Source organism: Coregonus clupeaformis, chromosome 9 (genome assembly GCF_020615455.1).
Source record: "Coregonus clupeaformis isolate EN_2021a chromosome 9, ASM2061545v1, whole genome shotgun sequence".
Lineage (NCBI taxonomy): Eukaryota > Metazoa > Chordata > Actinopteri > Salmoniformes > Salmonidae > Coregonus > Coregonus clupeaformis.
The window spans coordinates 36,706,384-36,721,303 of NC_059200.1; the positions used below are offsets into that span (position 1 = coordinate 36,706,384).

The following is a 14,920-nucleotide window of genomic DNA, read 5'->3' on the forward strand; positions in this document are numbered from 1 at the left end:
TTTTATTTTTATTAACAACAAATCAATACAAAAAGTACATGGGGAACACAAATGTATCTAAAGAAAATACAAAGGACATTTGCGCTAGGTGGTACAATATCACATTACACAAGGACATTAATGGACAACTATTTATTGGTGGACTACTGCCACCTATCGTTGGATCCAGTCCAGGACAGCAGAATAAAAAACACCCACTGATAATATGTAACGTTTACATTTCACATTTACATTTAAGTCATTTAGCAGACGCTCTTATCCAGAGCGACTTACAAATTGGTGCATTCAACTTAGCCAGTGTAATGTCAGAACAATAATTGTTCCCGTGCTGTAAAAGGTTTAAGAACCATTGATGTAATTAAGAAAAATATCTGTCTGACACAAATAATTGCAATTTCTAAAGTTTTATTGGAAATACATGTTTCAAACAGCACAAGTCAAGTACAGATGGGTGTAGCTACATCAGATAAATGCTAATTTAGTTTAAATCTGATGCAGTCCTCCAGTCCCAGTTCATATGCACACTTTTGACATGCTTCAGACCAGATGCATGCTCCACTTCTGTGCACAATGTTCATGAACTTGCATACATCACAGTGTTTCAAGCTTATGCATTCTGCATCTCTCAGCTGTCTTTCATCTGAAGCCATATCCTCCAGGGTCTAAACAGGTGTAGGTTTCCGTCTCTGTGTGGGAGACCAGATATTGCAAGGAGGCCAGTAAGGGGCCCTCTTCTCTTCCCTTTGGCCAAAGGAGACATAAGACCCCAATACCAGTGACACTGCCCTGCGGCCGGTGCTGTCCTTTGGATGAGACCGCGTAGACAGAGGTCTTATCTCTCTGTTGTTACTAAACATCTCATGGCACTTATGGCATGAGTAGGGGTGTTGACCCTGCTTCTCCTGGCTATATTTCCAAGCCTAAGCATGGGAAAGCGCTTCTACGCACTATGTAAATCCAACTCATTATCATACGCCACCTGGGTAGGATGTATGGGGACCAATATCGTATTTGTTTTGTAAGAATGGTGCATGTCGCAAAATATAAGAATGAGACCAATATATGTATTTTGCACATTTTTTATTAATTTTTTATTTAACCTTTATTTAACCAGGTAAGCCAGTTGAGAACAAGTTCTCATTTACAACTGCGACCTGGCCAAGATAAAGCAAAGCAGTGCGATAAAAACAACAACACAGAGTTACATATGGGGTAAACAAAACATAAAGTCAAAAATACAACAGAAAATATATATACAGTGTGTGCGAATGTAGTAAATTATGGAGGTAAGGCAATAAATAGGCCATAGTGCAAAATAGTTACAATTTCGTATTAACACTGGAATGATAGATGTGCAAAAGATGATGTGCAAATAGAGATACTGGGGTGAAAATTAGCAAAATAATGTGTGTGTGTGTGGTAGTAGGAGTAATAGTTGGCCATTATTTCTTTGAACATCTCAGTTTGGGCAGCAGCCACTGAAGAAACCTGTCAATCAAAAACAACAGGAGAATAAATAGTATTATAAACTGGTTGATTCCAGCCCTGAATGCTGATTGGCTGACAGCCGTGGTATGTCAGACCGTATACCACAGGTATGACAAAACATTTATTTTTACTGCTCTAATTACATTGGTAACCAGTTTATCATAGCAATAAGGGAACTCGGGGGTATGTGGAATATGGCCAATTTACCACGGCTAAGGGCTGTATCCAGGCACGACGCTCTGCGTCGTGCTTAAGAACAGCCCTTAGACGTGGTAGGTTGGCCATATACAACACCCCCTCGTGCCTTATTGCTTAAGTTTGCATTAACACATCAGACAGCTGCTCTTTCTCTGCTACCTCATTCTATTTCTCTAATTCTCTAGTCTAGTATTCCCTGTTTATATTCCACTTCTCCCTCATTTATTTCCTCACCTCTTCCTCAGACTCTTCTTTTCCTCTTTCTTGTCCTCCTCCTTACTTTCTCCAACATTTTCTATCTGTTGCATCTTATTGGCCTTCTCTTGCTTCACTCGTTTTTTGGCCTTGCCCTTCTTTTTCTTATTGATCTTCCCTTCCTGAATATTTTGGACAAGGAGAAAAAGTAATGTAAGCTTATGGGTTTTCTCTTCTCTTGAGCTACTATATCTAGAGATATGCTATACTGTAGAAGGACATACGGACAAGATTCCCTTCTTGTATTTCCTCTCACCTGTGGGGCCACTCCTGCCATTTCCTGCGCCATTTCTTGGAGCAGCTTCCTGCCAGTCTCACTCAGGTTGGTGATGGGGGCCAGGCGAATAATCTGTACAGACAAAGGGTCAAACCATTGAGATGTGACACACACACAAACAAATGTAAGAGACGCCTACCAGTTGATGGTCCTTCAGTGGAACTTGTGGTTCCTTTGGAGGCTCTGGAAAGTCGTCAGTAGAGGCATCATTGCCATCATCACGCTGTGTGTCAGAGAGCTAGCTGGTCATAGTCCATTCTCCACATTCAGTGAAAGAGTTACTCAAATACATGGTGCAGAACTTATGGGCTCTATCAATGTAATTGTCTGCATAATTTCCAATCCGCCATATATATATATATTATTATATATTTTTTTGTATGCAGAACTTACCAGGAAGTCTGACTCATCGAAGGAGTGGAGAGACAGATCGTCGTCCTCTACCATATCCCTCACTTCAAGCTTTGCCACCTTTCCATCCTCCTCATCCTTAACTTTCAGCAGTGGTGTCCTCCTTCCATGATCCTCATCATCACACTGTGTATCAGAGTCAGCTAGTCAGAGACCATCCTCCTCACAGTGATGTCACTCAACAAAGACATGGACGGTACGGTACAACTCTCTTACCTCAGATTCACAGTCAGTAAAGGAGTCGATGGAAATGTCATCGGAGTTGGAGGACGAGATCACCTCATCATAATTTTTCTCTATCAGCCGAGTCACCCTTCCAGACTGAGGAGACAGCGAAAGGCATGTACTCATGGCAGCCATAGAATACACTGGCACCAACATGGTTTACAAGTAGTGAGTAATACATGGGTAACTGAAAATGCAAGTGTATTGAAATGCAATAAATGCAACTCCAATAACATTAGGGATGGAGATAAAGACCTTCCATAGTATAGGAATCTTTAAAATGTCGAATGGATGATTATCAATTCAACTAAGCCAACCAAAATGGCCATATGAATCAAAATATTGATCTATCTGTTGTCTCTGTGGGAACAGCATAGATGTGTGACCTGGCTGAGAGGCTCTGGATTGATATTCCATCCATCCCCAGATGTCTGGTCCTGCCCACAGCTCACAATGATTGGCTGTTAACAGTAAAAAATGAATTAAACACTGCTTTGCTCATTTTGGCCATGGAAATAACTTGAATTATGTATCAATAAATATCAAAAGTACTGTTATGTGGTTGAATTTGAATGTGACTTACAGGCCTTTTGTGGATCTTAGTGGTCTGCACTGAAGTAGACTGTCAAGACAGCATTCAATGTGGTTAGATAGGGAGGGATATCTGCATTTGCTTTTATTGTGATAACTGCAGTTTGTACATGCAGCATGTATAACTAATGCGTATGTGTTATTGTTTTCAGGTCAGATATTACTTACAGGCTTTGGCCTTCTGCGCACCTTGCCGGTTGGCCACAACACAGAATCAGGGGTGTTCACCCTCACTGGATTCAACTGTCAACACAACACTCACTTTAAAATGTGATAATATAACAAAAACAGAACAAATAAATAAATATGTTATATTTACCACATAAGGGCGGCGCCTTAAAGCTCTTTTGATTCTCTCATCATTACGATCCATCTTGCTTTCTGAGGGAAACATTTCCATCAATTGATTGACACAAAACATAAAGCATATCCTGACACACACACACACACACACACACACAAAGATGGCATCCACAATGGCACCCTATTCCCTATCTATCTATCTATCTATCTATCTATCTATCATCTATATCTATCTATCTATATATATATATATATATATATATATATATATATATATATATATATATATATATATATATATATATAAGGCACCCTGTATATATTATACAGGTTGGGAAGGCTGTGCATCAAAGGCCAAAGGTTACCTGCAGCAACCTGAGTGAAGAAAGCGATTGTACAGATGAAATCACATCTGAACACAGTTTATGTAGTGAATTAATGCTTGGCACGTCATAAAATGTAACCAAGCATAAACGTCACAAGCAAAAGGCTTGTTTGGATACGGTCTGTTTGTATTTTTTTGGTCATTTAGCAGACGCTCTTATCCAGAGCGACTTACAGGAGCAATTAGGGTTAAGTGCCTTGCTCAAGGGTACATCGACAGATTTTTTCACCTAGTCGGCTCGGGGATTGGAACCAGCGACCTTTCGGATACTGGCACAACGCTCTTACCCACTAAGCTACCTTCCCACTGGTTGTAGCTAACTGAATAACGAAAGTGATGTGCATATATCCTACTGACTGAGAAATGGTTGTGTGGATGGTTGGTTCGACGTTTTACATAGGCCAACAGGAAATCATTAGGAATTAACCATTCCTTGCCAATATATATATATATTTTTTTTTTTTTTTTGCACTTGGAGAAACAATCATTAAGGGACCACAATGGAAGTAGTTGGTTTTATTGTGTTGTCCCTGACACGTTTTATTTTATTAAACGGTTTTAATTATTTTATTTAAGTGTCAAATCAAATATATCTATCTGGCTTTCTATCTAACTCAAATGGGCTGCTGAGGACACTTTGATCATCACATTTCAGGCACAAGTCAGCAGGTGGCAGTGTCTTTAAATGCAGCACTGCCTTAGTGCACTTCATGATCTGCAGATCAGTAATTTTGTGGTTGTGAATGTGATTTATCCAAATGCGGTAGTCCAGTACATTTGTTTTGGCTTAGCAAGCTAGCTACCCCCAGTTTTAGCTAAAATGTCCCCTGTAGCTCAGTTGGTAGAGCATGGCGCTTCCAACGCCAGGGTTGAGTGTTCGTTTCCCACGGGGGGCCAGTATGAAAATGTATGTACTAACTGTAAGTCGCTCTGGATAAGAGCGTCTGCTAAATGACTAAATTGTAAGAAGTGTTGTGCAATATTGGAGGACAGGTGTCGTAACTGACATTTTTGTATTGTGCTTGATTATCCACTAGTAGTTTGACAAATATGCACTGAGCATCAAAATTATCTCCCGAATAGTTTTGAAAGAATTTAGGGTGAGCTGTTGTAACTTCTCAAGGGATATGTTCTGTGTTGGATTGTGATGTTATGCCTTTCATTGACGCCTGGTATGTCTGCACCCTAACACAAGGCAATGGTGTTCCGGAACTGTTGATGTATTGAAAGTACTGTTGTGTAAACAAATTGGTTGTATTATCACCTCCCGCAATATAAGGGACATGTAAGCATTTCTTCCTTGAGTTCTTCCCTATGAAATCAGAGGTGGATCTCCCCTGCAGCTGCTCGTATTAAATATGTTTCTATTATATCGTCAAATAGCCTCTGCCTTAATCTTGGATCGAATTTTCCACAACAATGTGGTTCAGAGGTTCAAGAGTTCACGAGTGGCATTGTTGCTGTCATTATAGTATCCTTTGTTTTGTTTACTGTAACTACATATTTCGGTTTATCAGAGGATGCCTTCAGTCTTGGAACTACAGTTTTTGGCAATGGGCATGGTAAATTAGCAAGGAGGGGCTAGGTGAATCAAGAGTCATATGCTCGGTAGCTAGCTACTTTGAATGGGAGTGTTGTAACGTTATCTAGCTTGCTACAATTTGTAGCTAACGTTAAAGACGTAAAAGATGGTGGCAGTAGGCTACAGCGGCAAGCAAGAGCACAACACATCAATGCCACTGATGTCTGTCAACCCTATAATTTCCGTTTTAATCCTGTCCTATTCCAGTACACAAACTCATCACATATTCCTTCCGCTACAAGACAGTGACCCAGCTACTCCTAAGCATTGGGGTTCTGGTGCCCCTCTGTGGTGGTATTGAGAAGAGTGTGGGCACTGTTCGGGTCCTCATGTTTCAGCTGCTCTCTATCAGCACAGGGGTGTTGTACACCATCCTGGGGCTGGTACTGTTTGGTGCATCTTCCCAGAATCAAGTGGAGGGGTTAGTTCCTGTATCCCTCTCCCTTATGGGTATGGCCACAGTGCACTCCCCGTATGGTTAAGGGCTTTCTTTTTGGAGTCAGTGTATCCATGTTAGCCCTGCCCTGACTGTTTCTGCTCATCGTAACACTTTTGGTCCCACAAACTGTCTTCCTCTGCAACGTCATCATTGCAGGGCAGGATCTGTATCCTTACTCCAACCTCATTGTGGTTGAAAATAACTGTGATACACTCTGCAGTGTGTCACAGCTTTAAGTGTGCGTAGTAGTGTAGTTAAGTTGTAATATTTGTGTGTGTTGTATATGCTTGAAATGTTTGTTGAGTCCTCATGCTGAACATTATGGGATGTTTGGTTAGGAAAATCTTGCATCACTGCGTCACACATTCTCTTTATCTTGCTCTGGTGAAACAGACGGAAAGGGCTGGCTCTCACTTCTAGACATGTCTGATGCTAGGGCATCAGTGCTGGACAAGAAGATGCCTTTCAGGCTGCTGAGGACCATTGGTGTCCTGTATGTCCCTGCATCAACAGAGGAGAGAAGGAAGATGGTCCACCCACCGTGAGTACTGAGAAAGCACTAAACGCATTATTTATCCTACAAGACAAGAGGTCATTAAATTAACATGATTTTTGGGTGCAAGCCAGAGAACATGATGTTCTACAGTATAATGAGGTGCAGTTTTAATAGAGGATCCTCAGCTGTAATTGAATACTGTACAATAGACACCTAGTAGTCCCCCATGATTCAATAGAGAATCACTGTTTAGTTAGATAAGCGCCCCTTAATCTCTCCACATTCTCATTGGTTGCAGAATCATTCCATCCCCAGGCTCCTACCCAGTCCACGCCCACGCTCCAGTTTCCTCCAATCTACAGGCTACCGAGACCACACCAAAGACATTTGAAGGCTGGGCCAACTCATACTATACACAGGGGAGCCCTGTTCAGCTCTCAGGTTATTATGGTCACAACCATGGATATGTCCTCAAGCATAGCTTTGGGCCAAGTCATGGACATAGTCACTAACACAGCTCCGGCCATGGACACAGTCATGGGCACACATATGCCTCTCAAACCACTAGTCACTGGGATCCAGTGGCTCAACATCTACATTCTCAACATTCCCACCTCAGTCCACTGTCTGTGTCTGTCAGTGCCCCCCAGAGTTTCACAGCAAACATGCCAGAGTCACTGCCAGGATCTGTGATGGTTCACCCAGGGGCACCTGTGTCTTCACTGACCGTTTGATGACATAGAAAACACATTGAATGACAGAGCTATCTCATATGTTATACGTTGAGATATAATATGCTTGGACATGGGGTTTGAGGCAGTACTTAAAGGTACACGGTTTCTTCACTGATGATTTTGGTTTCAAGAAACAAGCAGGCTCAAAATGTTCAAGGTCAAATCAATACAAGAAGGTTTTGATTGTCAGTTGATTGTAAGACCACTCCTTTTGGCTTGTACTTTGCGTTTTTCTACACATACTGTAGACAAATCTCTTGGCACTCTTGATATATCAGGCATTTTATATTACACTTTCACTGATTTATTCAGTTTTCCTTTACTTAACTACTTACAGCAATTAAATAGCATCCCCTCACCAGTAAATTAGATCCATTACATGCAGTTTGTTTGGCAATCAACATTATTGTAAATTGAGGAGCAGGGAGCAGTGGGTGAGGTTATCAAGAGTGTGGGCTATAAGGGCAGATTATGATGTAATCTTTAGAAAATGAGGCAGTTGTGCACAGTAAAGAGAAGCCATAAATGACAACCAAGACTAAATATAGCAAATCAATGATTATTATTTCTTTACAAATGCATGCTTTCAAGTTATACTGTTTATATACAAATAGCTATTTTGCATATACAACTGGATCAAGTGGTAAGAGTCATGTAACAGGTCATGATGGAACACGTTATTCGATATCAGTAATGCAAGAGAAAAAGTTAAAAGGCACACAATTCTTCAATGAAAACATGAACCCTGCCATATCACTACAATAGTTTAGGGGTTTCTCTATTAAAAGAAACACCAAAAGGACAGCTGAACATCACCCTTATATCATCCACTTCATTTCATACAGTTAATGTTCAACAGAACCTCAGAAAATTGAAGTAAATATTCTGTATTAGACCTTCAACCATCAGCATAGAAAGATAAAACCTACATAAAATGCTTACTGGGTGTACAAAACATTAGGAACGCCTGCTCTTTCCATGACATAGCTTTCACCTGGATTTACCTGGTCTGTCTATGATCCCTTGTTGATGTCACTTGTTAAATCCACTTCAATTAGTGTAGATGAAGGGCAGGAGACACATTAAAGGAGGATTTTTAAGTCTTGCTACAATTGAGACATGGATTGTGTGTGTGTGCCATTTAGAAGGTAAATGGGGAAGACAAAAGATTGAAGTGCCTTTAAACGGGGTATGGTAGTAGGTTCCAGGTGCACCGGGTTGAGTGTGTCAAGAACTGCAACGCTGCTGTGTTTTTCACGCTCAACAGTTTCCCGTGTATCAAGAATGGTCCACCACCCAAAGGACATCCAGACAACTTGACAACTGTGGGAAGCATTGGAGTCAACATGGGCCAGCATCCCTGTGGAATGCTTTCGACACCTTGTAGAGTCCATGCCCCGACGAATTGAGGCTGTTCTGAAGGCAAAAGGGGGCGGGTGGAACTCAATATTAGGAAGGTGTTCCTAATGTTTTGTACACTCAGTACTGTACTGTACACATCCCAGAATTAGTGATTATCAGAACACACATAAATGACAGTTAATAGACGTATTCATGTTGTACTGCAAGTGCACATACAACCAACACATATTGCATTGCCTAAATGCCGTGGTAGTGTTCATCTAAATGTGACTAGTTGGCACTAAGCCTTACAGTCAGAGAGCATGAGAAAAGAACACCTGGACATTTTTACAGTTTACCACCATTGAATCTAAGACCTATTCTTTAATGAACCGATGAAGAACAAGGCTCAATGACTAAATAGTTACTGCAATTTAAATGTACAAATTTAACAGTACATGGTACAATATGAATGTGCTACAAGTATGCATACAGTGGAAGTCGGAAGTTTACATACAACTTAGCCAAATACATTTAAACTCAGTTTTTCACAATTCCTGACATTTAGTCCTAGTAAAAATTCAAATTCTTAGGTCAGTTAGGATCACCACTATATTTTAAGAATGTGAAATGTCAGAATAATAGTAGAGAGAATGATTTATTTCAGCTTTTATTTCTTTCATCACATTCCCAGTGGGTCAGAAGTTTACATACACTCAATTAGTATTTGGTAGCATTGACTTTAAATTGCTTAACTTGGGTCAAACGTTTCGGGTAGCCTTCCACAAGCCTCCCACAATAAGTTGGGTGAATGTTGGCCCATTCCTCCTGACAGAGCTGGTGTAACTGAGTCAGGTTTGTAGGCCTCCTTGCTCGCACACGCTTTTTCAGTTCTGCCCACACATTTTCTATAGGATTGAGGTCAGGGCTTTGTGATGGCCACTCCAATACCTTGACTTTGTTGTCCTTAAGCCATTTTACCACAACTTTGGAAGTATGCTTGGGGTCATTGTCCATTTGGAAGACCCATTTGCGACCAAGCTTTAACTTCCTGACTGATGTCTTGAGATGTTGCTTCAATATATCCACATCATTTTTCTTCCTCATGATGCCATCTATTTTGTGAAGTGCACCAGTCCCTCCTGCAGCAAAGCACCCCAACAGCATGATGCTGCCACCCCCGTGCTTCACGGTTGGGATGGTGTTCTTCGGCTTGCAAGCTTCCCCCTTTTTCCTCCAAACATAACGATGGTCATAATGGCCAAACAGTTCCATTTTTGTTTAATCAGACTAGAGGACATTTCTCCAAAAAGTACGATCTTTGTCCCCATGTGCAGTTGCAAACCGTAGTCTGGCTTTTTTATGGCGGTTTTGGAGCAGTGGCTTCTTCCTTGCTGAGCGACCTTTCAGGTTATGTCAATATAGGACTCGTTTTACTGTGGATATAGATACTTTTGTACCCGTTAACTCCAGCATCTTCACAAGGTCCTTTGCTGTTGTTCTGGGATTGATTTGCAAAGTACGTTCATCTCTAGGAGACAGAACGCGTCTCCTTCCTGAGCGGTATGATGGCTGCGTGGTCCCATGGTGTTTATACTTGCCTACTATTGTTTGTCCAGATGAACGTGGTACCTTCAGGCGTTTGGAAATTGCTCCCTAGGATGAACCAGACTTGTGGAGGTCTACAGTTTTTTTCTGAGGTCTTGGCAGATTTCTTTTGATTTTCCCATGATGTCAAGCAAAGAGACACTGAGTTTGAAGGTAGGCCTTGAAATACATCCACAGGTACACCTCCAGTTGACTCAAATGATGTCAATTAGCCTGTCAGAAGCTTCTAAAGCCATGATATCATTTTCTGGAATTTTCCAAGCTGTTTAAAGGCACAGTCAACTTAGTGTATGTAAACTTCTGACCCACTGGAATTGTGATACAGTGAATTATAAGTGAAATAATCTGTCTATAAACAATTGTTGGAAAAATTACTTGTGTCATGCACAAAGTAGATGTCCTAACCGACTTGCCAAAACTATAGTTTGTTGACAATAAATTTGTGGAGTGGTTGAAAAACGAGTTTTAATGACTCCAACCTAAGTGTAAACTTCCGTCTTCAACTGTATTTTACTCTAATCTTGCTCTGCTCTCTGTATTTACACAACCTTCCTAGGGCATCTGAATAGGCGGCCATGTTGAATTTGTAAATACATTCACAGACGGCAAATATATAATGCTTTCAATGCCTTAGACGTCAAATTAGTTAATATACAAGAAAAACGCCTTGTGGGGATCTTCACAGCATGATAAATGTCCTGACGCAATATTTCATATCATAATCACCTCTGTTTTCGCCTACATGGGACCAACACTTTACAAAATCTATCCAGCCACCAGAGGTTACACCACCTCAGGCTAGGGAATGAATAAAGCGAACAATAATAAAAAATTCCAAACCCCTTATTACAGTGAGAGGCACATCTAATCTATTAACAATAATACAACTATACACATAAAAAAAGAAAACCGAAATAGATTTCACTCTGACTTAACCTTACGCTCAGTGACATGCGTTGAGGTCGGTGGCTATTATCAAAGCCAGATTTACTCACAAATAAACCTTGATGAAGCCCAAGTTCACCGTAGAATAGGTTACAGTAGCTCCAACAACCAGAGTGACATAGGCTATTAACTGAAATTGACAAACAATTTTAACCAAATGTAAATAACAATGTAGCCAAGCTACACAAGCGATAGCCTCTGATGGCGGCATACTTCATATAATCCGATAAAATGACACACTGTTAAGCTCAGCCATAAATCGATGTAGCATCCACAGTTATAACTGATAGGTGGCACTAAAAGACCAATATATGGACACATAGACTTTATTGCACATTTATTAAAAATAAAAAAATGGAAATACCTTATTTACATTAGTATTCAGACCCTTTGCTATGAGACTCGAAATTGAGCTCAGGTGCATCCTGTTTCCATTGATCATCCTGAAGATTTTTCTACAACTTGATTGGAGTCCACCTGTGGTAAATTCAATTGATTGGACATGATTTGGAAAGGCACACACCTGTCTATATAAGGTCCCACAGTTGACTGTGCATGTCTGAAAAAAAAGCCATGAGGATGAAGGAATTGTCCGTAGAGCTCCGAGACAGGATTGTTTCGAGGCACAGATCTGGGGAAGGGTACCAAAAAATGTCTGCAGCATTGAAGGTCCCCAAGGAGACAGTGGCCTCCATCATTCTTAAATGGAAGAAGTTTGAAACCACCAAGAATCGTCCTAGAGCTGGCCGCTCGGCCAAACTGAGCAATCGGGGGAGAAGGGTCAAAGAGGTGACCAAGAACCCGATGGTCACTCTGACAAACTCCAGATTTTCTCTGTGGAGATGGGAGAACCTACCAGAAGGACAACCATCTCTGCAGCACTCCACCAATCAGGCCTTTATGGTAGAGTGGCCCGACAGAAGCCACTCCTCAGTAAAAGGCACATGACAGCCCGCTTGGAGTTTGCCAAAAGGCAGCTAAAAGACTCTCAGACCATGAGAAACAAGATTTTCTGGTCTGATGAAATCAAGATTGAACTCTTTGGCCTGAATGCCAAGCGTCAAGTCTGGAGGAAACCTGGCACCATCCCTACGGTGAAGCATGGTGGTGGCAGCATCATGCTGTGGGGATGTTTCTCAGTGGCAAGGACTGGGAAACTAATCAGGATCGAGGGACAGATGAATGGCGCGAAGTATAGAGAGATCCTTGATGAAAACATCTCCAGAGCACTCAGGACCTCAGACTTCGGCGAAGGTTCACCTTCCAACAGGTCAACGACACAAAGCACACAGCCAGGACAATGCAGGAGTGGCTTCGGGACAAGCCTCTGAATGTCCTTGAGTGGCCCAGCCAGAGCCCAGACTTGAACCCGATCGAACATCTCTGAAAAGACCTGAAAACAGCTGTGCAGCAACGCTCCCCATCCCCATCCAACCTTACAGAACTTGAGAGGATCTGCAGAGAAAAATGGGAGAAACTCCCCAAATACAGGTGTGCCAGGCTTGTAGCATCATACCCAAGAAGACTCGAGTCTGTAATCGCTGCCAAAGATGCTTCAACAAAGTACTGAGGAAAGGGTCTGAATAATATGTACGTGTGATATTTTCAGTTTTGGGGGGGCTTTTCATACTTTTTATTTTTATTTTTATCGATTACCACAGGGTAAGCATTGCCTACCCTGACTGCATGTCACTGCCTGCATTAAATTACTAGCAAGTATCCATCAGGACAACCAACTATAGATGTTTGTAATGTATAAAGTTTAATTAGGAGAGGGAGACAGACCGTGTTCACCATGGCCAGCGCCAGGCCACTCTGTGGCGGTGCCAGCAGGGCTGGTTACTGAGGCAGGTGCAGCAGACTCCCAGACGGGCAGAGGGGAGCGCCAGCACTGACAGTTTCCTGGCAACCTCACTCCTCTCGGACACTTTACTATCCATGCGATTGAGACGCGCTCAGCAGTGAGTGAGCTGCACACACCTTAGGGGGAAAAGAGGAGAGATTAGAGGAAAATAGTGAGGAGTCTCATCTTACCCAAGAACAGGCTTGATACAACCTGGACTTTACTAGGTAGACCTGTGCTCATCTCATTTCTCCCAAAGGTAAAAATGTAATAGACCAAATGATAGCAGAGTAATGTTTCATACAAAACATGGGAAATGAAGGTATACAAAGCCTCACAAACACTTTTCCAATTAGAGAACAAATCCATTGTTTACCAGACTACTGTAATATGTTTTTCGCTCAGCATATTGTGTACGAGCATCTTGACATTTTGTAATTCTTTCTCAATTATTTGTATTTGGACATGACACTCCTTACCCAGGACATTATAGACAGCCCCTTGCTGACTGAAGCCTCCCAGCTGGTCCAGAACACTCTGCCTCCTCTTCTTCAGGGTGCTGGCATCAACAAATACCCTGCACACAAGACAAGCACGGTGACGTCAAACAAACAACAGAGAAAATATGGCCCAAATGGAAAGAATCCAGATCTCTAAAAGTCAGAACCTTTTTCATTCTGCTGCTTCACCCCATACTAAAAGAACATAATACCGTGGACCCCCCCTGGGACTCTGATGTAAATGTAGTCCTCAAGCTCAGGGGATCCACCAATGAAGAAGCGTCTCAGTTCTGACACTGTTCCTGTGGTCTCCACGTATGACACATTATTGTATGCTTCCCTATGGGATACAGACACACACAGTCAGAGTAGATCATCATTTACGCTACTTTCAGAAAACAATTCTGACTGTCATTATACACATATACACACCTTACCAGGGGTGGAAGGAATGACCAGGTAGCCATAGCCTTCATTTCTGTAGTGCTGCCAGAAGTACAGAACTGGCCATTGGGGGAGGGATTCTATTATAAAATAATTAATAATAATGCATGTTACAAATTCCATTTTATGATAACTGTTATCAGGAATACAATATAAACTAAATATTTATATTGAAATAAATATTAATACAATATACACTCACCCTCTATCTCATCCTGTCTGACGATGTTCTGGCCCATATCTAGCCACTTCGAAAATAACATCTACTCAACTAAGATGCATCTAACTTCATCTTGCTGTTTCAAAACAGTGTTAATACCTGATTGAGCCGGTGAGTTGAGGGTGTCCAGCTCAATGCCTTCCCTCTCCGGTTGAGCCAAAACCTGCTGCTGAAGGTGTTGGGAGAGGGCTGCTGTAGAGGTGACTCTCTGAATACGGATCCTGTAAACACCATTGTAAATATAAACAAAGTAAACAACATTCTAGCTAACTATTTGCCATGTTTCCCTGGCAAACTCAGTCAGGGTTCAGGTCAAACAATATAATGGGTGTTCATCGTCATCTGCTTTTAGAGCTAACTTTATGGCAATACAAGGAATAAAAGCCACACAAAGGCCAACTGCAACTTACTTAATTGTAAGGTATTTCACAGTATCCCGGGTGTCAGTGCTCCAGCCGTCTGCCATGTTGTAACGTTAGGAACCTTTTTGATGGCTAGCTAGGTTAGTAGCAACGGACACACACGCGCGCTCTGTATAAAGCAGCAAGATGGTTACCAGCAGGATATTTAGCCAATTCGCTAGCTAGCCAATTTTGCAGCTAGCTAGTACTTTTCACAAGCGTCTGCTCTTTGCA

General features: G+C 41.6%; 1 protein-coding gene across 1 annotated transcript; it reads right to left on the reverse strand.

Annotated features, from left to right (window-relative positions):
- Positions 1-1,351: 1,351 nt before the first annotated feature.
- Positions 1,352-13,839, reverse strand: LOC121551192. Its single transcript, XM_045222599.1, has 14 exons — positions 13,834-13,839; positions 13,601-13,698; positions 13,064-13,258; positions 6,569-6,655; positions 3,765-3,826; positions 3,614-3,688; positions 3,438-3,476; positions 3,241-3,315; positions 2,846-2,950; positions 2,612-2,755; positions 2,358-2,441; positions 2,198-2,290; positions 1,921-2,063; positions 1,352-1,488 (listed from the first exon to the last, which is right to left on the reverse strand). The coding sequence occupies exons 4-14, from the start codon at positions 6,636-6,638 to the stop codon at positions 1,443-1,445; spliced, it is 936 nt and encodes a 311-aa protein (XP_045078534.1). The 5' UTR covers positions 6,639-6,655; positions 13,064-13,258; positions 13,601-13,698; positions 13,834-13,839; the 3' UTR covers positions 1,352-1,442.
- Between the last annotated feature and the right edge of the window lie 1,081 nt (positions 13,840-14,920).

Excerpts from the sequence above, each read along its gene's own strand:
- LOC121551192 (XM_045222599.1), bottom strand. The coding sequence starts at position 6,638 with ATGGTCCTCAGCAGCCTGAAAGGCATCTTCTTGTCCAGCACTGATGCC. Across the intron at positions 2,951-3,240 it reads ATCCAGAGCCTCTCAGCCAG|TCTGGAAGGGTGACTCGGCT; the intron begins GTCACACATCTA and ends CTGTCTCCTCAG. Across the intron at positions 2,442-2,611 it reads TCGATGAGTCAGACTTCCTG|CGTGATGATGGCAATGATGC; the intron begins GTAAGTTCTGCA and ends TCTGACACACAG.